The sequence below is a fragment of the Lissotriton vulgaris genome, chromosome 6, assembly GCF_964263255.1.
Source record: "Lissotriton vulgaris chromosome 6, aLisVul1.2, whole genome shotgun sequence".
Classification (NCBI taxonomy): domain Eukaryota; kingdom Metazoa; phylum Chordata; class Amphibia; order Caudata; family Salamandridae; genus Lissotriton; species Lissotriton vulgaris.
Genome location: NC_141694.1, coordinates 1,092,474,888 through 1,092,497,443, shown reverse-complemented (window position 1 = coordinate 1,092,497,443; position 22,556 = coordinate 1,092,474,888). Strand labels below are relative to the sequence as shown.

General features: G+C 44.2%; 1 protein-coding gene across 1 annotated transcript in view; it reads left to right on the top strand.

Moving 5' to 3' along the window:
• SOD2 (superoxide dismutase 2) overlaps positions 1-22,556 on the top strand; it is a 190,105-nt gene that overhangs the window by 32,246 nt on the left and 135,303 nt on the right. Inside the window, exon 2 of the mRNA XM_086927153.1 lies at positions 5,881-6,077. Within this exon, the coding sequence (XP_086783279.1) occupies positions 5,881-6,077 (197 nt within the window). The remainder of the gene's footprint in view (positions 1-5,880; positions 6,078-22,556) is intronic.

The window sequence follows — 22,556 nt, the reverse complement described above, 5'->3', positions numbered from 1 at the left end:
AGGAGAGCTCACTGTAAAAAGTGTCCATTAACTTGATACCAAATGTGTTTTGGTGACCATACTCATTTGGTCACAAATCCTAAGGCTCAATACAACAAATATTAAAGCAAAGACAGCCAGCATTCCACAACTATGCCCTGACCCTTAAGAGACACTGAAGGAGTGCCCACTTCAAAAAGGCCCAGCATCCTTTTACCAAATGTTTTTTGGTGACTAGAGAGAGTAAAAGGGCATGTGCATTTAGATGCCGTTCTAAGTGTTGCTACCTTCAACCTCTGCCCCAACCCATTACTCCTGACTACAACCTCATTGCTGCCCACATCTCCACTAACAGACATTGCGACCTCGGAGTTCACTCATGAATCAGAATACGTGACATGATGTTACATCAGACTACGTGACATCTGTGAAGTTGAGTAGAGTAAATGCCAGCCACTTTGGTGCACCTGCATCAATGCCACAGAAGTCCCATTAGCTTGAACACAAATGGTGCCATGTCTGAGCACCAAGAAGAAAGAAGAGAAGGGAGTCGTTTGACGTTTCACAATGAAGTACCTGAAAAACACTCCAGCACAAGAAAATACATATATCTGCAAATAACTGAACTACTAGTTGTGAGTGCCTCCATCAACCCACAACAAACAGGCTACTGGAAAAGAGCAATGACTTGGTGAAGGCCTAGCAGGAGAACCAGGGAAAAGCTACACACATGATCAATAGAGGTATTGTCTACAGCTTCACATACCAACTCTCCAGGCATGTTCAATGGCTGTCCTATGCACCAAGGCATCCACACCAAGATGAATAGCTATTGTTCTTAAGAGGCCAAAGGCGTTCACCCATCACAAGCAACTTGAGGACCCATTGGGATATGAAGTCACTCCCTTTACCATCAAGCAATTATTGTTTCCACTCCAGAGAAGACTCGATGCTCCATAAGGGAACCACCACAAATACATGAACAAGCCATAAACCCCCAAGAAGTTATAAGTTGAAGTTGCAACCATACCGTTTAGAGTTTATAACAGTTACATCTCGCCCATGAAGTCAAAGCCTAGGGTGTCATTCATTGAACTGGTCCTGTCATCAGCTAAGAACGGATCTAGATATCCATCTCTTGCAAGGGTGGCTGTGCAGGTGACCACATCAACCTGCCGTTTGTCCTGGAAAGGTCCAGAGACAGACTATTTATGCCATTTTCATAAGGTCTAGAAGCAGTTTTGAATTGGCCATACTTCTGCTTATTCTACTGCAGTCCTAGTCCAATTTAAAGCATGCCTTGACTATGATCCGCCTGCCTCAAAGTGCTCCATGAGTGACATGGCATTGGATCAACAGTGGACTTATGGTGACCTGTCCAAGATGCCTCTTCACTCAAAAGTTGGACTCTGGGCTGCTCCAGTAAAGGATACCAGATTTGGAGGTCTGATTGAGCAGCACTCCAGAAATTATTCTACCAGCTTACAAGTCCCTTAAAGACAGTCTATGGAAGTTAAGTAATGTGACCTCTATGATTCCAGCTACATTCTTTTCATTGATGCATCATTTGAACTTTTGGACTATAACCACATATTCTAAAATTCATGCATAAGTAGCAACAAGCACAAACTGTAAGGATCTTCCTGCCATGTATGACTTCAAAGATCCTGAACCTGTCTGCCTCTGTGTTCATGCTCTGATTCCCCATCTGTGCAACGGTGGACATCAGCAAATACGTCCTTGTTTCAACCATTTGTTACGCATCCTCCGCTGTCCTGATTGACTCTGACTTAACAGTGGTGCCATGTTTAATTATTTTGCTTTTCCCTGTTGGATTCCTTGACATCTTGTTGGTTTTTGAAAACACATTATTAATATTATTATATATTCTCATTTGTTAAGCGCAACATATCATCCCGGGGGGAGAGGGAGGGGGGGGGGATCTCTCTGCTTCGCAGAATCAGACAATGATTAGCCAAGCAATGTCCGGTTAGAGATTGAACAGCCAGGTTTTAAGACGTTTCTGAACCGAATAAAGTTAGTTCAGGAGCGAATGAAGAGCAGCAGCTTATTCCAGCGGGGGTGGGGGGCGGGGGGGGGGGGCAGGAAAGAAAAAGCACGACCACCCAGTCTGGTTTTGTTTATCCTTTTGGGGCACAGTAGTAACTGGTTACTGGATCTAAGTAGCCAGGCCCGAATATATGGCTGTAGTTTAATTTTCAGATAGTCTGTTCCCCTTTCTTTCCTGCAGGGTTTTAAAGACCTGACACAAAAGCTTAAAAAGAGGTTCAGATGGTGATCGTGGAGGAAAGTTGAGGGCAAGGCGAGCTGCTGTGTTCTGCACCACCTGCAACCTAGAGAAGAGGCCTTCTTTTATACCAACCATTAAGGCATTACCATAATCCAGGTAGCTCACTATCAGAACCTGAATCATAGATTTTCTGGCAGAAAGAGGTATGCAAAGGCGACCTTCTTAAGCATGCGCCTCAGGCCAAAACATGTGCCAGATATGCTTTTAACATGATCATCCATGGACAGTATCAATAAAGACATTTCGCAGTATAGCTCCCTCTCCCAGGGGCTGTCACACATTCATCCCCACAAACCTCCCCTACAGGAGTCGCCCATCAGGTGATCCTGCTATTAAAATGGGAGTTGAGTGCATGTGCCCTCATTCTAGTTCTGCCCTAATAACTGATAATGTTGCACTTTCTGCAGCACATAAGACCCTACAGCAGTGAAAGATACTCAACTTAAAAATGCAAACAGCACAATATGACGAAATTATCTCACCTGCAATCAAAAGTCAACAGTTGACATAGGGCCACATTTGACATTCTACTGTCAGAAAAGTTAAGTGATGACTACTGTTCAAGTGTGTACTATCTGCTCAAGAGGTATGATAAAACAGCCCAGGCCGCGAAGGGAGAACCACAATTCAATTATAAAATATTAAAGCAGAGGAAAGGTAATCTACAATTCTGGAGGGGGATATTAGGACAGCATTTTCTTGGCATGGTTTTGGAATTCATACCAGTCAACCTATTGACTCAAATATGCAAGTGAAGTCAGGCATTGATGTTCATCAGGCAAATGGAGAATGACCACTTTTTTTGGGAAAGTGATATGGGTTTGAAAAGAGGGTGACCCCATTAAAGGCTATGGAGGCATTCTGTTAGGTGGGTGAATAGAATTTGGTGATGCTGACCAAATGCTGGTGAGTTGGCAAGTTTCTTCACCCTTAGTGAGGAATGCTTTACTGAAACGTGTGATGTAAATTTCAACAAGACACAGTTTGTCACAGGTGTCTGAATTATAAGCTGTCTGATCATTTTCACACCATCAGTTTTACCCATGTTTAATTCCAACTGGTCAAACCTGCTAAAATTTAACTGAGAAAAAGTACCAGAGCGTTAAGTCTCATTTATTACCACTTGTAGTAAATACCGCACTCTATTCCGACTAACAGGTAATTAAAGCCAAAGTTGGAAAGACTTAAGGCCAGCGGTCAAGGCCAACCATCTTTGACTTAGCTTTGATCCCAAATGCGTCGAAAAAGCGGCAAACAGTAGAGCAACTGTATTATTTTTTTAATGGGGAAACCTAAAAAAAGACACATGACTCAAAGGAAACTTGGAGATATGAAAAAAGATCCAAAGTAAAACGTCACCTCTCCACGATGAGGGGCAATTTGCGTTCACACACAACATAGTGGTTAACTCATTCAAGAGAAGCATGTTCGAGTTGCTCTGGCAAAGACCATTAATAAAGATGTTGCACAAAGGTAGTACCTTACAGAAGCTACGAAGCACAGCCTGAAACTGAGGGGTATATTGTTCACATCCCTGGTACTCCGTCCGCTTATACTGCCTCCACTCTACTACCATCCCTCCCTAAAAAGGATTAAAGCGTGATTTATTCAAAGCAAGCCCACATCTGATTAATATCTGTAGGTGGGTGCCAGGGTTTAGTCTCTGCATTTTTTTGGGGGTGGGGGTGTGAAAGGCATGCTGCCAGCTGCTGCCTCTACTGAGGATTCTAGCTAGTTATGGAAAACATCTGTCACCTTCCACACTCTTTAAACGACACCACTAGCAAATGAACAATTGCATTTTGGACCTGTTAGACTCCGGCAACACGTCACTACTCCAGCCTATCTAATTGCTTTTAAAACCTTTATATACTAAGCATTAACAGCCAGATTTATCATTGTCCCATTTTGCGAGTCCTTAATAGCGATTATTAAGGAATCGCCATTAAGGACTTGCAAAACGGGATTCATGTAGGAATCGCAAAATAAATTGCGATTCCTACAGCTTCCTTATTTGCGATTAGCAATTGCTAATCGCAAATAAGGCCTAAGGCCCATAGGAATGAATGGGGAGTTATTCCTTATTTGCGATTAGCAATTTGCTAATCGCAAATAAGGATGCGATTACAAGGGTGCCAGGGGTGTCCAAAGGACACCCTGTAGCACCCCTGAAATGAAAATGTAGACTGATGTTGCACACACACATGTCCAAAGGACATGTGTGTGTGTGTGTGTAACATGCAACTTAGAAAAAAGCATTTAAATGCATTTTTCTAAGTTTTTGCTATTTACCACGAGGTTTGACTTCGTGGTAAATAGCGGTCCTAAATTGCGAATTCACAATTTTTAAATGTTTCATGAATAGCATTTAGGGAATCTCTAATAGACTCTAGGTAAGAAAACATTGGGGGACCCACACAAGCCATACCTCCCTGGACTCCCCCGGGTGTCTAGTTTTCAGAAATGTGTGGGTTTGGTAGTTTTCCTCAGATGCCTGCCGAGCCCCGGGTCAAAAACCCAAGTGCTCCCCTTGCAAAACCAAGTCGTTTTGTGATAGGTAATTTTGAAATCTCCTCAATACGTTTTGGGCCCTTGCCTGTCGCAGGTACTTGGGCCACCCACACAAGTGAGGTACCATTTTTATCGGAAGACTTTGGGGAATGCGGGGAGGGTGGAACTTAGTGGATCCACGCAGATTCCAGAATTTTCCATCACAGAAATGTGAGGAAAATGTTTAGTTTTTTTTACAAAGTTTGAGGTTTGCAGGGGATTCTGAGTACATAACCTGGTGAGAGCCACACAAGTCACCCCATCCTGGATTCCCCTGGGTATCTAATTTTAAAAAATGTATAGGGTTGCTAGGTTTCCCTAGGTGCCGGCAGAGCTAGGGTTCAAAATCTACAGCCAGGCATTTTGCCAAAAAAGGGTCAGTTTTCACTTGTGTTCCAGTTGCGTTATCCTTTAGTCTTTGAAAAGGGTGTTCAATTAGTCTTTGTGTGCATTTCTTTGTGTTGACCAAGTCTACAGTCCTTTGGTGATACAGTTAACTGTACCCAAGCCATGGCGAAGAAGAGTTGCACGTTTTGAGCAGGAGAGATTGGGGACTTGGCATGGAATGCTGTTGCACCAATTTAAGCTGTCATGACTGTCCCCATTTTTGTCATTTTCAAGAGTGGGAATGTCTTGCTTGAGTTTGATATTGCCCCTGCTTTCCTGTAAGCTTTTATCAATTAGAAGAAAAAATAAACGAAGACCTAAATTCCAATGTCAAACGCATACCAAGGCATCCATAACTACATTAAGATCCAAAGATACTATAACTACTAGTCTCAGCAGTTGAGACCACCCACCAGATCCTACCTGTGAGGGAGACTTTTCAGCAGTGAGTTCATATTACACCTTCGTTTTCCCTTCCCAGTACATTGACACGCGCAGTATTTTCTAAAGGACTATGTAATGATAACATTTTAAATCTGAAATATCACTTGCAGAGAATTAAAATTTAATTTTTGGGTATTGCATTTTCTTGCTAAAGTAATGTTTACCTAATTCCTGTGCAAATCAAACCTTGTTTTCTCACATCATTACAGATGTAAAGTGATTGCATCTCTTGGGTGCATTATATCGAGACAGAAACACACCCTGCCTGATTTGACTTATGATTATGGTGCACTGCAACCCCACATCAGTGCAGAAATAATGCAGTTACATCACAGCAAGCACCATGCAGCGTATGTGAACAACCTCAATGTGGCAGAGGAGAAATATGCAGAGGCATTGGCTAAAGGTAAGTGTGTGCAAAATGGACGCAAATACCTTGGTTTACTTCTATAACTGTCCAAGTTAAAACACTTGGAGGTACTTGTGTGGTTGGTATTTCCATGTTCTGTTGTGTTTTAGCATACCTTGAAGGCAATGCCTCTCATTCGTAAGCCAAAACATGCTTGCAGAATAGTCAGAAGGGCATTAGAACCTTTTAGGCTGGTCCTGTACTTTGTCTAATCTTGTGGCTTTGGACTTTAATATTCTGAAAACAGCTCCTTATATTTTGAGTCTTTAACTTCTAGCCAGCTGTGATTGTTTAATCAATCAACCAATCAATAGTTACTTTATTCGACATGTCATATAAGCATTACAGATAAAAAAAGTTACAAAAGAAAACTACAGATAAAACTTGAATAAAAAGATTTTTATACAAAGGTAGAAAGCCGACTTCAGATATCCAGATGCGGTCAAACTTTTGGTTCATTGGTAAAAGTACTTAAAACAATATAAACAAAAGGATCCTGGAAAATCACATTTGCAGCACAATTAGGTATGTTAGAACCCACAATTCATAATTTGCCTAATACACGTACAGGTTATAGAGGGGTTTCAATTATGGATTTTCAGACACAGTTTGCTGCGCACGGATTAGTCACATCCACTTTAAGAAATTTTCTACCAGGATGGCATACCTGGGTGATGGATCTGTGCAAAGAATACGAAAGGCTATGCTACATGATCTTGTGCCCATATTCCTACTGGTTTGTGCTAGCCATGTTTTGCGCGAAGAAAGCGATACAAAAGGAGATGATGGACGGAGCGTTTGAGCAAATCAAACACTCACCCCCAGTCAACAGATCTGGGTTTAATCCATCACCATTCTTTAACTCACTCAGCCACCCCAGTTCAGACATGGCCATATGCAAATCAGTCTGACTCTGTGCCTCATGGGAACAGTCCAGCCCGACCTGCCAAGCCATGTCTTCCCTGGACCGGAAACAAGCATCCTGGGACCGGTTTCGGATTCATAATCCTCATCAGCCAGGCTATCTTGAATCCAGTGGCCAAGTGAGCAAGGGACTCACCTCTGAGCATACCCTGCCAACTTAGGGCGAACAAAGCGATACAAAAGGAGATGATGAACGGAGCGTTTGAGCAAATCAAATACTCACCCCCAGTCAACAGATCTGGGTTTAATCCATCACCATTCTTTAGCTCACTCAGCCACCCCAGTTCAGACATGGCCATATGCAAATCAGTCTGACCCTGTGCCTCATGGGAACAGTCCAGCCCGAACTGCCAAGCCATGTCTTCCCTCAAACACTCAGTCCATCATCCCCTATTGTATCGCCATGTTTTGCGCGGACCTGCGTATGCAGGGCACACAAAGAATAAATGTGGTAGAGTTTTTAACCTGATCTCTGCATGTATTACATTTATTATTCATTGTTGTAGACCATTTGGATGTGAAACAATTGAGAGGAAGGGTCCCTAATCTAAATTGGAAATAGAGTTTCCGATCCACTGGCTTCGTAATAGCATCCCGGAACAGCTCAAGATTTTGGCGAGATTTAATCTGTAGGAAATATCCTGTGAGTGAAGTAGAGTCGTAGCACCTACTCTATTTACATGCAACCATCTCCCAGTATATTTCTTTGAGCTTATCTTTCGTCTGAAACACAGTCATTGGGGCTATCCCACAGATGTGCAAGGCTCATTCCATAAAATAGACCCTTAAGATTTCTCAGCCAGCTGATCTTATGGAATTTATATTTTTCTGTAACCTCCCATAAACCTTCAGCATATACTTTCAATTCCGGTGTACTCCACAACCTACGGCAGTACAAAATCGGCCAGAATCTTGCGTGGTCTGCTTTTGCATTTCTACCTAAATCACTCCTTAGAGGAATGATTGGTGTACTTTGCGGTAGGCTAGTTATCGCTCTGAAGAATGAGTTTTCTGCAGCAGTTAGCTGCAGAAGTTTTCCTAAACCCCAAGCTCGGCGCCATATAGTGCCAAGCTCATCACCATAATGCTATAAATTGGGAGTACTGAATTTAGCGGTTTTGTCGGAAGTTCTAAATTCCTTTCTTAAAATACCCATTGATAGTCTATGTTTTAGTGCTATAGCATCTACATGCGACTTCCAACTCATGTCCTTGTGTAATCAGATGCCCAGATAAGTGAATGAGTCAACCTGCTCAAGAGGGAACCCATCCATAAATATACTGCCCTTAAAAGAACAACGCTGGTTAAAAGCCTTGAACTTGGTCTTATCTGCGTTGATTTTTAGTCTTCGCAGATGCAGAATTCTTCATATCTTCACAGGGCAAGTTGTAGGCCACTTGGTGTTTTAGAGATAATCAAAGTATCATCTTCAAACATTAAAATCTGAATCTTTCTACCAGCTAAAATTGGAGCATCAATGTTAGTTGCTGCCAAAAAATTTGCCACACCATTATTGAAGAGAGAAAATAGCGTGGAGGCTAGCACACAACCCTTTTGGACGCCATTACACACAGGCAAGGAATCTGTCTTGTCACCCTGTGTGCCCCAACGAATCTGTGCAAAATTTCCCTCATGAAGACAGGTCCTAAGAGAGAGTAGGTCATGAGGCTTCCCTTTTACTTACAGTACCTCCCATAGTTTGAACCATGGGACCAGGTCAAAAGCTGTTTTCAAATCGACAAATGTAGCATACATGCTGCCATTGCTGATAACTACGGTTCGCCAATGAAGAGTGACAAAGCGAAAGACTTGGTCAATTGTGCTTATATGAGCCCGAATGCCTGCCTGAAGGTGGCTGATGATGGAATTGTCTTCCATCCATACATGAATCTTGGCCAGTAGCAGCTGAGCTACCACTTCCTTTATGGAGTCTATGAGGCTTATGGGTCTGTAGTTGGCGGGCTTCGATGTATCTCCTTTGTAGGTCTCGGCCTGCGTTGCACTGCGTAAGCAGTGGGCAGAGTCCGAGATTTTATGTTTTGGCTGCAGTGGGGCTTGAACCCGCTCCTCTTCTCCATTGGCTGGCTTCCTAAACGGAGCCCAGCTATTAAAGGAGAGGGGCGTCACTCTGTTCAAGCCCCGTCTTTTTGCGATTCGGGGGCGTGTTTTTTGCAGTTTTTAAGCCTTGACGTCACCCGTCACTCAACTGCTAAAAACACGCCCCGAATCGCAAAATGACCGTGTTTCTCCGAGGCATTTCTGCCTCGCCTCAGAGAAACGTGGCGGTGTTTCCAGAGCTGCTTGGCTCGCCTCCCCCCTTCCCTCTGCCGCTCTCCGGGCCCCACCCCTCCCTCCCTCTCCAGTGGAAATTGCTGTGATGGAACTAGTCTGTGAAGAGCAAAGCTCACGGCTGTTAAAACAACAAAAACATGAAAAAAACGCCGCGAGGCGCTGTGAGTGTCTTTAGGCATGTGGCAAAACAGTGTTTATCTCACAATTGACGTTGTTTTATTTTTCATCCGTGCGCGCCTTCAACAAGTCTTTGGGGGAGACCGGTTGTATTTTATTACACACTCCAGTAGTGGGGACATTTCCCTTCCCTGCATATGGTCCGTGACACCCTTGCCACGCCGCAGCGTGTGAGCACGTTGTAGTCTGAGGAATCCCCAAGGTGATCCATGGTAGAACACAGCGCCAAACAGACTCCCTCTTGGCGCCTTCACCATGATGTGCCTGGCAACTCACCCAACCCCTTGGTGGGGACGGGCTATATTTTGTCGGGGTCCTCTTTTGTGGGGCGGCCAATGTGCCGCTTGAAGAGGTGGCTGGGTGCTCTTGAGCATGCGAACTCTCATCGAATTTTCAGTCAGTATAGTCAGAGGTGGTTTGTAATACGGGGACGCGGCAGTACAATTTATTGTGCACTTTATACCAGTGCAAATATTCGTGTTTGAGACCACGAGGCATCCCTTCCCCAGCGATAGGAAGCGGCAACGCCGAATTGGAAGGAGTTGCATTTGTGTCCCACACTTGCCGAAGCCTTGACAGTGGAAGGGACGGTAGAGGGGCGGTCTGTAATGTGGAGGTGGGTATGGGGTGACGAGGTGGGTGCAATCTTCGAAGGACGGAGCCAGCTTTGAGGCAAATGTCCCCGTTTCACCGGCTGTGTCCCTGAATAGATATATATTCAGACACCCCGGCGGCTAATAGCCCCCACTGTTGATTGTCGCCAGCCCTAAGCATTGCAAGCAGGGGCAATCTCTCGTTCCGTGCATCGGTACTGGCCACGGCCCGAGGTGACTCCCCAGAGCCCCAGCCTCTGTGGGTAACCCGTGTGCCCCAGGGGGCTCTACAGACCGTTGGGTGCACTGCACCGAGGCCCGGCGCTCCAGAAATCAATGGGGGCAGATGGTTCACGGATAATAAGATACTCACGGTGGGAAAGCCCCCACCCCATAAAAACACACTGAGCCAATATACACCCCTCCCTCCCCAATCTCTCCACCAGTTCTTTTTCACCCCTTGTTAGTTGTTTGTGCGTGTGGGAGTCAAACTCTTCCCAGGTGAGCAGTAAAAAGTATGTTCGTGTAGTTTCGAACTGTAAACCCTACAGCCTTTGCTAACCGAAAACAATAAAAGAAACAATCAATTCCCAAGTAATTTAGATTCTCGCCCGTGGGCCCTTGAATGCAGTAGGGCTGGTCTTCCCGCCTATTCTAGTTTGTAGATTAGGATTATTTCTGCCCCCCTCCAGGTATCCAGGATGGGAACACCATGGGCAATAGCATCGCTAATAAAAGTATATATTGAGACCATTTAGGTCTGTCCTGGAGGAAACTATCAGCAGGAACACAGTCTAGGCCTGGGGCTCGACCACCTGTTAGTGAATTTAGGTCGGCGTCCACATCTGCCTCATCAAATATGTTATCATTGGCACAAAAATATGTCAAATCAGGGCTACAAGCCTCTGCCTCATCGCTTGCATATTGAGCGGAAAAATATCTAATCCACAATTCCGACCAACGTGGTTTTCTGGTGGTGGGGCCACTCTGCCACTGCCCAATTTGACCAAATGCCAGAACAGTTGTAAGTTTTTGGTCCCACAGGCTCGTTTTAATTTCATCCACCTATCCTCGTCCCAGACTTTCTTGGCAGAGAGAGTAGCCTTTTTATACATATCCCTAGCTAATCGCACTCTGGCCACATCTCCTGACTTGCTAGCCTTTCTGAGGGCCCCCACAGGCATATCTAAATTCGGTATTATACCAGCGATCTTTTGCTTTTCTTACCCTTGTCCTGGTTTGTATTGGTCTTTAAAGTGCGATCTAATTTTAGCAGATAAGGTATTATGCAATTGAATAAAATCATTTGACAAATGGTGATTAAAACCGGGTGACCCCATCGCATTTACTGTTTTTCCCAACTCATTACCTATGGAGGACAGAATTTTAGGGCACTCTATAATCGTGGACCATGTAACTTGCTGCATGTTTTTTGTTGGCTGGAGGTCGCAAGTAATGTGGGCTGCATCATACCGTGCTTGTGGCCTTGAGTCCCTAAATACGAACCTAGAGCACAATGGGTCATGATCACTCTCCAAGCGATCTTTCACTACCATGTCCTCAAGAGTATGCCACAAATTCAAACTAACAAGAACATAGTCAATGCGGCTTGAGTGGTTTCTACTGTTGAATGTGTTTGCTCCAAGTCTATCGGAAACTGTTCTACCATTTTCTGCCCGTAAACCATATTGTAGGCAGAAAGAGTTCATTTGAATGGCAGACTCAGTCCAACGTTTAATGGGTGCAAGTTCCACTAATGGGATACCCCATTGTTCGTCCTCCTCCTCCAAAGTCGCATCATTATCCTTGTTATCAAAGGGTTCAAATGTTGTGTTTAGGTCCCCAACTATAACTACATGAGTAGCCCCTAAGGGAGTTTCTAAGAGATCACCTAATGCCAGAATAGTGTCAGATTTCCGCACTCTACTAAGGCCTCTTGCATACACATTGTATAAATCTATGGGGCCATATTGATCAGACACAAGCCTAATTGCAAGAATGTTGTTACTGACTGTCGAAGGCTGATATTTTAAAGCCAATAACTTGTCTGACCCACAGTATCAGCTGCTGGGGTTAGCTATGTACTGAGCAGTGTTAGTATTTTCAATAAACTGTAAACTGCCCTCTGCAACTCCTTTCTATATTGCCACTTTGCTGCCCACACCCTTGTGTACCGCCATTATGTGCAACTTTAAAATGCTTTGATCTAATTATTGAGGAAGTACCCGGGGTGGTGCGACTTGCACCAACCTCCCCCACAGTTGCTGTTACTTTATAATCTTTCCACCATTTGTCACTTTCCTCTTTAGGTGGGTCCTCTTGTAATACATTTCCTACAAATATAGCAGGACTTTGTACTAAATCAACCCAGACTTCATAGTATAGGGACTTAGGCCACATATGCCATCTTTGAGTGTTGGTGGGTTTCGACTAGCTTACAGTACCACATCTAACCCCTAAACCAACCAGGGTACAGATGTTATGGGCAACCTCGAACATGACACAAAGCTTCCCTAGAAATACGTTGAAACTTATCTAACCCTTTCGTTTGGTCACTGTTGCACTCTCAGAGTAAACAAAAAAAAGGCACGGCAATGCATTTTCAAACATTTATTGATATGATCGTATTCTTGTATAAAAAGTATGACCTGCAATTATTAGAAAGATGATATATGTTACTATAATCCTCATTGTTGGAATGGTGAACAAAATGAACAATTCAACCATGTTAATTGTTGCTAATGTTTGCTTAATCTGTCTGTATCTAATGCTATACTAAAGAGCATAGCGGAAGCACCGTCTTGCCAAATCCATTGGGATAGCCTAACACCCATACCTTGGTCTTAGGTGTCAGGAAGCGGGTCGCAGTGCACAGGTTATCTTCCGTGGTAGGATGGAGGTCAAAGTCAGCAGGGCTGCATTTAAGTCACAGTCTGCAACGTTTCCATGTTAATCCAAGCATGGAAATTCTCCTCTAAAAAAGCTTTAGCACAGAAATCATTTATGTAATAAAACACTGCTCTTATTAACTGTGGCAGAGGCTCAGACCAGCTTATTTTGGTTTCATCTAGCTAAAATGAAGTGCCTCCTAATGATCTCAGAAAGAAAGGAAAACCATGGCATTGTTCATGTACGACCCTGGAACTAACTATACAGACTGCATTGCGTCATTGTTTATCGCTGATGCACATTCATGGGTTAGCAAAAAATGTGGCAAAGAGCACCACGAGAAAAATGGCAACCTAAGGAGTTTAACATGTGGAGACCACATGTGCGCCATGCAACACAGTCCTTAAAAGCTCAAATTCCATTGGTAAATCTAAGAGGGACTATGTGGCTCTTATGGTTCATCGACCATTGCAGCAGTATTTATTTATTTATTTTTTAAGTACCACTGTATATGTCTGAATGCTCGCTATTCTGGGTCAGTAAAAAAGCTACTAATGCAAAAATAACAATTGACGGACAGAATTCAGAACATTCATGCATTCACCCCAGTACAGAGATCTGGGGCTAATTTCATCGTTTTTTTGCTCCCCATGCCATTCCAGTTTGAACCCACCCATATGCAAATCAGCCTTGACCTGTGCCTAATGGAAACAGTCCAGCCCGAACAGCCAGACTAGGTCCTCTCTGGACTGGAAACAGGCATCCTAGGACCGGCATATCAGCCCGGATAGCTTGACTCATTGGCATGGAGATCACGGGACCCACGTCTGGGCATACCTGTCCCACTCTGGGTGACCAATACAAAAAGAACAATTGATGGACAGAATGCAAAACAATGTCATACATTCACCCCAGTACAGAGATCTGGTCCTAAATCCATTGTTTTTTCCTACAGCATGAATTTATGTAAGATTTAACCGCTTAAATCGGGTGTCTAAAGGGCTCAACAAAGCTAGATATTTGACCAGGAATAGCTATGGATGCAGAATGTCAGACTTTTATGGAAAGAGATTTTTTTTTTTTTAAATGGTCTGGTTGTCCTGTATTGGATCTTTCATATATTCACATGCATGAATCATCACTGTCGTCGAAGTGGGAATCCCACTGTACCTTTGAAAAAGCTGTAAATTCTACACCAGAGGCTACCTTGCAATGAATAGTCACTAAAATAGCCTATCTACGTTCCTTTGTGAAAAAGAAAATAACCAAAGTTTAACTATAACCAGTCAAATGCCTGCACCCTGTAGAGCATGCCAAGAGAGGCTGATTCCCTCAGATTTTCAACCGCAAGAGGGAGTCCCTCTGAGCTCTGTTCAGTTTTCTTCAACATCTTTAGTGGTTATCCACATTTTACTGTTACCATATCTTACTGTTACCATATCAGAATCCTTTAGAAAAGGACTCTGCAGATCATGTGGCTCTTGTGGTATGAAACGATTGCATGATGAAGATCTCCAGAAAGACTGCTTTTATTGCTTGCATCCACTCCATAAAGTGAAGGAGTGCAACATTTGTAGAACCTTTTCTGCTTAAATACAGAGAGATGCAGGTTATTGATATGGCTACAAAGACTTAAAACCAAGCCTGATGTTCTCTCTGAGGAGGAAGGCAGTGTGAGCTGCCAAGCCTCTCCTGATCAATCTAAGAAGAGCGAAATGTGACAGTAGTCTCCAGAGCGCCATAAGGAGGGTTAAAAAAAAAAAAGTCAACATGAGTCTGTAAAGATACTTGCAGAAAGGAAAACATTAGTTTCCTACTGAGGTTCAGTCTGACAACAGCCTCTGTTTTGCCTTCAAAACCCCAAAAAATACTCTTCTTATTCCTCATTGATGAAGACAAAAATAGGCATGAAATCTTTGTTGATCACGGAAACGCCGTCGAAAGATTAGTCAACAAAAAAATGACAGTCTACTGTCACTTCACCTCTGTCATTGACGGCTCCATAGACTTCCAGCTCCATTGTACACCAAGCGGGCACCGTTGACTGCATTACTGCTAGTCAGATCACCAGAAACAGCCTACGGCTGGTGCTCTGTCTGCGATAAACTTGTCAATGGTCGTTGCTCTGACGATGACCAACGTATCTGATACATCCACGAAGATGACGTCTATGATCATCCTTTCATCATCGACACCAGTATCCCTGCCACTATTGTCGACAAACCTTGTTAACGTCTCTGCTATTAAAACTAAAGAGGCCTTCATCTTTACTTCTCACGCTGGATTTTCAAAGTTTTCTTCAAAGTCTTCACAAATCTCCTGGTTGCCACCTAGCCATTTATTGAACGTCCAGGAATCTGAGGATTGGCTTTTCGGACCAGGTCATAGCCCATCAGAATTCCAAGTTGAGTATCGAGAGGATGAGGAGTGGGGAAGAGGAGGAGGAGGATGATGATGATGATGATGATTAGGAGGTGTTTTATGCATCGGATTCTCATCCGCGGTATTCAGGCAAGTCTCAGCAATACATAGGTCCTGTGTATGAACACATGGTTCAGCTTCCTGTAGCTTTAATGCAGGATCTACAGGCAATGTTGCATGACTATTACTCTTTCCTTCCTCTATGTGAGCAGTTCCTCCTCCTCCGGCATCTCCGCTTCCTAATCCTCCTCCCACACCACGAATGACTCCACCTTCAAATATGACCATGCCACCCAGACAAGATCCATCTTCTTCCGATTATGATGAAGAGCAAGGAGAGCTTTGAGACATCCTTTTAAATGCCAACAAATAGGTTGATTACCTCATTCCCACATCTCTTCCCACATTCCAACCCACCCCCTCACCCAGCCGACTGATTTCCCACCGGAAGATATAGGTGGTTTTTACTCCTTGATGAAGACGGTAGCTTCCAGATTTCAGCTTCCTATGCCTGTCGAACAGGCACACTGTTTCCTTTATGATTTTAAGGACCAATTAAGAACGTCCGTAAGAGCAGTACCTATGATTGATTTCATATAGGAGGAAGGTATTAAAATCATGAAAACGCAAGCTTCTGTGTCTGGTGACCTTTCCAGGATTGAGCAGAAGTATAAAGCCCCTGACTACGCTCCAGCATGTCTGGTGGAACACCCACAACCAGATTCAGTTGTCACTCCAGCTGCTCAGTGCAGATCCTGTCACTACACTACCTGACAAGGAGGGCAGGTGTCTTGATAACCTTGGCAAAAGATTCAGTACGATTTCAGGAACTACAGTCCTTGTTGCTAATTCTCTGGCTTTCTGAGGGAGGTACGATTGCCAGATGTGGTCGGATATCACACCTTATCTTGACCTTCCAGAAGATTAAAAAACAAGAAGCACAGAAGATATTGTTGGAAGGAGAAAGATACACTTCCAAGATTATTGATTCTGCAATTGGACATAGCTTTTCTTGCATTTCAAGAACTCGCAGGCACAGCCGGCCTTAGGTGACAGGGTTGGTGTAAGGCAACCACCTTCCACCCTATGGTTCAGAGCAAATTCTTAGATATGCCTTTAGATGGCAACACGTTTTTGGGAAGCACATTGATGATTTGTTGCAAACCATCAAAGCTGATACGGACACTGCCAGGTCACTAGGAATGCTCCAATACAATAAAACACCTTTTAGGGGAGCTTGCGGAAGGGGTACCTATTCCTTTCATGGTGGTTACCAAAAAATACCAATCATTTCAGCCATATCAATCATTTCGTCCCACCTATCAGCAACATCAAAGCTATTGTGTACCAACTGCGGCCTATTACGACAGACAGCCTAGACGCAAGCAACTGTTACAGTCAAGAAAGATTGTCGGAAAGCAATGCTATTCCTTTGCAGACTACTACAATTCCATCTTCCCTTCCATCCATGAGAGCACACATCTCTCGCTATTATCAACAATGACAACAAATTTCAACGCCAGGTGGGTTCTAGATCTTCTCAAGTATGGCCATACTTTAGAATTTGCCACAGTTCCACCTCCTTATCTGCCACTTGAATCACTTCAATTCCATCTTTGTCTGCTCAGGAAGGAGGCATGTGCTATGCTGCAGAAGGGGGCCTTTGAAAAGTTTCCCAATTCTCAAAAAGGAATGGGTTTTTAGTCTCAATTCTTTCTAGTAAAGGAAAAGTTGGGAGAATGGCATACCCTTTTGGACCTCAGAAAACTAAAATTACCTGAAGAAAAAGCCCTTTCGTATTGGTCACTCTCCAGGAGATACTGCAGCTGCTTAATCATGCAGACCTTATGACCAGCCTTGATTTACAGGATGCGTACTTCCCCAAACAGCAAAGTTCCCCCATTCCACTGTGGCAGGAGCTCCCTATCAGTTCAAGGTGCTACACTTTGGTCTCTGCTCGGATTCCAGAGTGTTTACCAAATGCCTTACCCCATTAGTGGCACATTTAAGATTAAAAGGTCTGCAACTTTTTCCATACTAGAACGCAATGTCATTGCTTTAATTTGTGCTCGTAGTCGACCACTCTTTTACCCAGACTAAAAAAGCTGTTTTTCTGCATCTCTTAAAGAATGAGATAATGTTTTATTATTTAAACAGTGTCTATTTCGAATTCAGACGAGGCACTTCGCACCGGTGTTATCATGGATGCTGTGGAGAGATGTGAATGAGATGCAACTCTGCAGGCCTGACACATATTCTAAGAAGAAAGATAGCTACACTGGCAGAGGATGGTAGGCTGGCACATTAAGACTGGGTGCATTTATTAATGCACTGAGGCCGGCTTCGTGAGACATTACACCAAGGCATGGGGCAAGATCCTTCCACCTGGGTCTGGCAGAAGGGTATACTCCCAGTATGCACTTGCAAGTGTAGATGTATTAATGATAGATGGGAGTAACATTAGGAGTAATCAACATGGTCAAATTATTTCTATGTTTCACCATTCTAATAATGCTTAAAACAATGGTGTCTCATCTGTTTAATAATTGCAATTCGTGTATTAATTACATAGATTACATCTTATCAATAAATGATCGTTCCTAACATTAAAAAAAACAGAAACAAACAAAGGGTAAAATGATGATATAGTTGCGGTCGGTAATAAGGTCTTATCTTACAAGAAATTTCAATAGAGAAAAAAGTTAAAGTAACTGTATAGTTCGGTTTTAACACTGAAAAAAACAGAAGTTTTAAAATGTGCCAGTTATAGTTTAGTGAGCTAACTAGAACTTGCACACCCACCATACACTGCATGTGACCCCACATGTTATGTCATGAGTGATCTGTTAAATGAACTCTTTGATGACCTCTCCAATCCAAGCTTCTACTCCCCAACTTACTCTATAAACCGCTCAATCATTTTAAGAAAGCAAGTAATTAGTAAAGGGCCCACAAATATTTACAGCATACATTAACTGTTTGTACACGTGTGCATCCATGAAATATAAATAGTGTAGTCCTGGAGAAAAGTCTGATTTGATTCAGTATGGTATAATTCACATGATGCACATTCTAACTACTAGCAACACTTTAAGTGCGACCAGCAAATCATGTTAACAATGTAGAGACTGACTCCCACAAATGAGTTGCATTTTAAGAAAACAATGGTTCTAAATGGCTAATAGATCCAAAATGCACATGAACAGTTACGTTTTGTAATGGTGTTAGTCAATATGCCTATACCAATTGGTCATACAGAGGCAATTAATGCCAGACGGAGCAACAGTGGATAGTTATTTAACAGGGACACAGACAAGCTTTTTTTTTTAAACGTATAGTGTTGTCGTGGGGCAAGGGCGGACCGGAATAACAGGCGTGGAGGCCGTATATAGTGAGCTATGTCTGTTTATTAAGGGGTGCACAAAGTCAAGGGTAGACCAGAGTCTGGGAGGGGGTGTCCCCGTTGTGGAAGGTCCGTAGTTACAGGTCCCACAGATGGCTCCTGTAGGTGCTTGGATCGCACGGGTGGTTGTAGAGGGGCCGTCGTCCACCAGGGGGCTCTTGATCCTTCCACGGGTGGTGGTTCCTCGGAGGCGTGCAAGGAGAGATAAAGAAAGGACCGTTAGTCCGACCGTTCCAAACGGTATGGATACCTAATGCCGTCACGGGAGTGCGTAAGAGAAGGCAGACAGTGAGGGAGGGGGTAGGGTAGAATACGGTCGGGAAGAAGAGGAGGGTGTCGGAGGATAGAGGCAGTGCAAGGAATATCGTACAAGTGCCAGCTCGTGAAGAGCTGCTTTACTTAATGTACAGTGGTCAGGGTGGCTTCAATATAATACACAGTGCTCAGTGATTCCAAGAGGGGGTTGTGGGGGCAGTTTACGCTAGGGTGATTCACACTTTATTTACACAGGAGGGGTATGTTACTCACATGGTCCCGCCGTAGCTCTCCCGCGACCTACGGCCGCTCTCCAGCGTCCTCCACAGGACTCCACCAGTCCTCCGTCCAGACCTCGTCGTCTTCTCCTTCTCCGTTCCGCTCTACAGGGGTGCCGCCGTCCGTCTTCTGCCACGATTCGAACTCTCCGCACACCACGCCGCCGTTGGTTTCTCCTTTTCTGTCATCCGTCGTTGGGTAGGGGGTGGGACTTCCGGGGTCACGCGGGAATCCTTCCGGTTTCCGGTCGTTCCGGATTGGGTCCTGCAATGAGGAAGAAAACAATGGTGTCCGGGTTGCCAGGGATGCCGTCTGATCGATCCGGGAGCTTCGGGACCCAGAGGGAAGCATCGGGTTATGTACGGTAGGGGCCGCCTTCTGTTCACATCTAGTATTTAATATTTGCAACAATATATTTGAGAATGTAGTTCAAGAGCTCACAAAAAAGTGACTGCAGGCGTGATGTGACGAGTGAGAGTGGCTTTTAGAATATATACATCGCATTGACAACAAAGAAAAGAAACTTCTAGGTGTAATTTAAACAAAAGGAGTTTCTGTGTATAGGGGTCGACGGAGTTTCGATCTCACTAATCTGAGATCATCATCAGGACAAAATGGTTGTGAGCAAGAAGAATTAGGCAACCGGAATGAAGCCGGTGCCTAGTGAAATTACTGGAAAAGCAACCCGCGGGAGCTTGGTGCCTGGAGGTGCATCAGTATAATCCTGTGGTTCCCAAACTGTGCGCCGCGGCGCCCCGGTGCGCCGTAATGAGGTGCCAGGGGCGCCGCGCACACTAGGGTGACCAACCGTCCCTAAATTCCACGGGCCTTTTATCTGTAATTTTGGCCATCACAGGGAGCAGCGCTGCTCCCCTGTGAGAGGCCTCACCCCTGCTGCTGGAGGCGCCTCGTACTCTTCCAGGAGCACGAGAGCAGCCCCTCCCGCCCATTGTCATTCAGTATGCCGCTGATTGCCACTCACTGAATGACAATGGGGCAGTCTGGGGGGTGACACCATGTGGCGGCCTCCTCCTGCCTTAGGGTACAGAAGGGCATTCTGTACGATAAAAAGTAAAAGCGCCCACGCTGCAAAGTTAAAAAACACTTCATTCAAAGAAGCCATAAGTTTAAAAGAACAGGTTATCGTTCTCTCACTGTCCTGTCATTTTAGAACTGAAGTATTTTCAATATTGTATTCAACAAAGCCATGGTTGCTCCTTTTTTTTTTTTTTAAGGAACTAGCAACCATGGACAAAGCCAATAGTCCTGGCTTGTTGAGGTGTAATGATACTTGCTTTATTATATATCTGGATGCAATGACAGAGACAACATAATACCAATAAGGCGGAACACTATGCTAAGGGCACATTTTTAGCCTAGGTGTTTTAAGCTGCGCTCTTAATTACATCAAACACCCCCTTTGAAGAGACCCCCCAGTTTTTTACACAGCTTAAAGCCCTGGAAACAACACCATGTTACAGTAACCTCACATCCTGGCACTGTCCATCATGCATGACTTCTACCTTTTCAGTCTGCCTATGTGCAGGGGCATAGGGAACTCTCCACCAGCCCACCCCTTGCTGTAGTTCATTCTTGATGGGACTCTTCTATCTGCAACTCTGCAAACAAAGGCTCCGCTCATAATGTGAAAAGGTGGGTGAGTAAATAAGTGAAAGAATGTCTGAATGGCTGGATGGATTACTGAAAGGATGAATGCATGAATGAAAGGGGGAATGGATAGATAATGAAAGAAAGAAAGAAAGGATGGATGGATGAGTGAATGAATGGAAGTATGGATGAGAGAAAAGGTAAATGTATGGGTGGAAGGGTAGATGTATGGGTGGAAGGGTAGATGGATGGGTAAAAGTGTGGAATGGTGTGTGGATGGATGGATGAGTGAAAGGGCAGCGGATGGGCGAGTGAATTGGTGGATGGGTGTGTGAAAGGATGGATGGGTGGATGAATGAAAGGGTAGATGATGGGCAAGTGAATCGGTGGATGGATGAATTGATAAGTGAAATGGTGAATGGATGGACGAGTGAAAGGGTGGATGTAAGGATTGATGAGTTAGTGAAAGGGGGTAGATGGACAAAAGGATGGATAGATGAGTGAAGTGAAAGAGTGGATGGATGAGTGAACGGATGGCTGGATGAGTGAACGGATGGTTGGATGAGTGAAAGAATGGATGAGTAATAGTATCAATGGATGGATTCATGAATGGATGAATGGATGAGTAAATGGGTGGGTAGATGGATGGATAAGTGAAATGGGGATGGAGAGAGAAAGGGAGGATGAATGACTGAAAGGGTGAATGGGTGGAAGGATAAATGACTGGGTGAATGGATGAGTAAGTGAATGGGTGGATGGATGAGTAAGTGAATGGATGGCTGGGTGGAAGAGTGGATGCATGGATGATTGTACAGATGGATGGGGTGAAAGGGTGGGTAGATGAATATTGGATGGATGAGTGAAAGGGTGGATGGAGGGATGGATGAGTGAAATGATGGACGGAAGGATATATGGTGGATAGGTGTGCAAATGGTTGAATATGTTTGGATATAGATGGGCATACAGATGGAAGGACAGACCTTTTTAGTGTAAAAATAAGGCTGGGGATACTGATTACGACAGACCAAACTCAATGTTCCATTTTCTCAGAGCGGGTCTCAGTACCAAAAGGTACTGAAAGCAGCAGCTGGCATAAATAAGGGTTTGGGACCAGGCACTCTGTTGGGGAAAAAAACGATGGATTGGGATGCAGCCAAAGTGATTGCCAGTGGATGAGATTATTAATTCAAGCATTCCAACCAATATAATACCTTCATTGTGTCCCAAATACTTTAAGGAAAATAACAGGAGGTACACACCACCCACCCACACACCCACCGGTAGAAAAAATGGCGGGGAGCCACGGCCAACTGCCGATTAGGTCAGGGGAGCCACAGGTCAAAAAAGTTTGGGAACCACTGGTATAATCAGAAGTGGCCGTTTACAAGTGGCATCTGAATTAAAGGATGGCCACATAAAGGGGCCTGGAAGACTGGGGCAATAGTCCCTCGGTGTGCACTTCCTCGGTGCGCACTTTTAATTAAGGCGGCATGAATGTCAGAGACTCATCCGCCGAGAGGGGAGCTTGGAGAGCATGAGCAATTATCACGTAGTTGGTGTTGTTGATTGGAATGTAATTATGTGCCCCCATCAGTCGGTTGATCCTGCATTTGACGGGCAGCTGCTCCGTCGGTC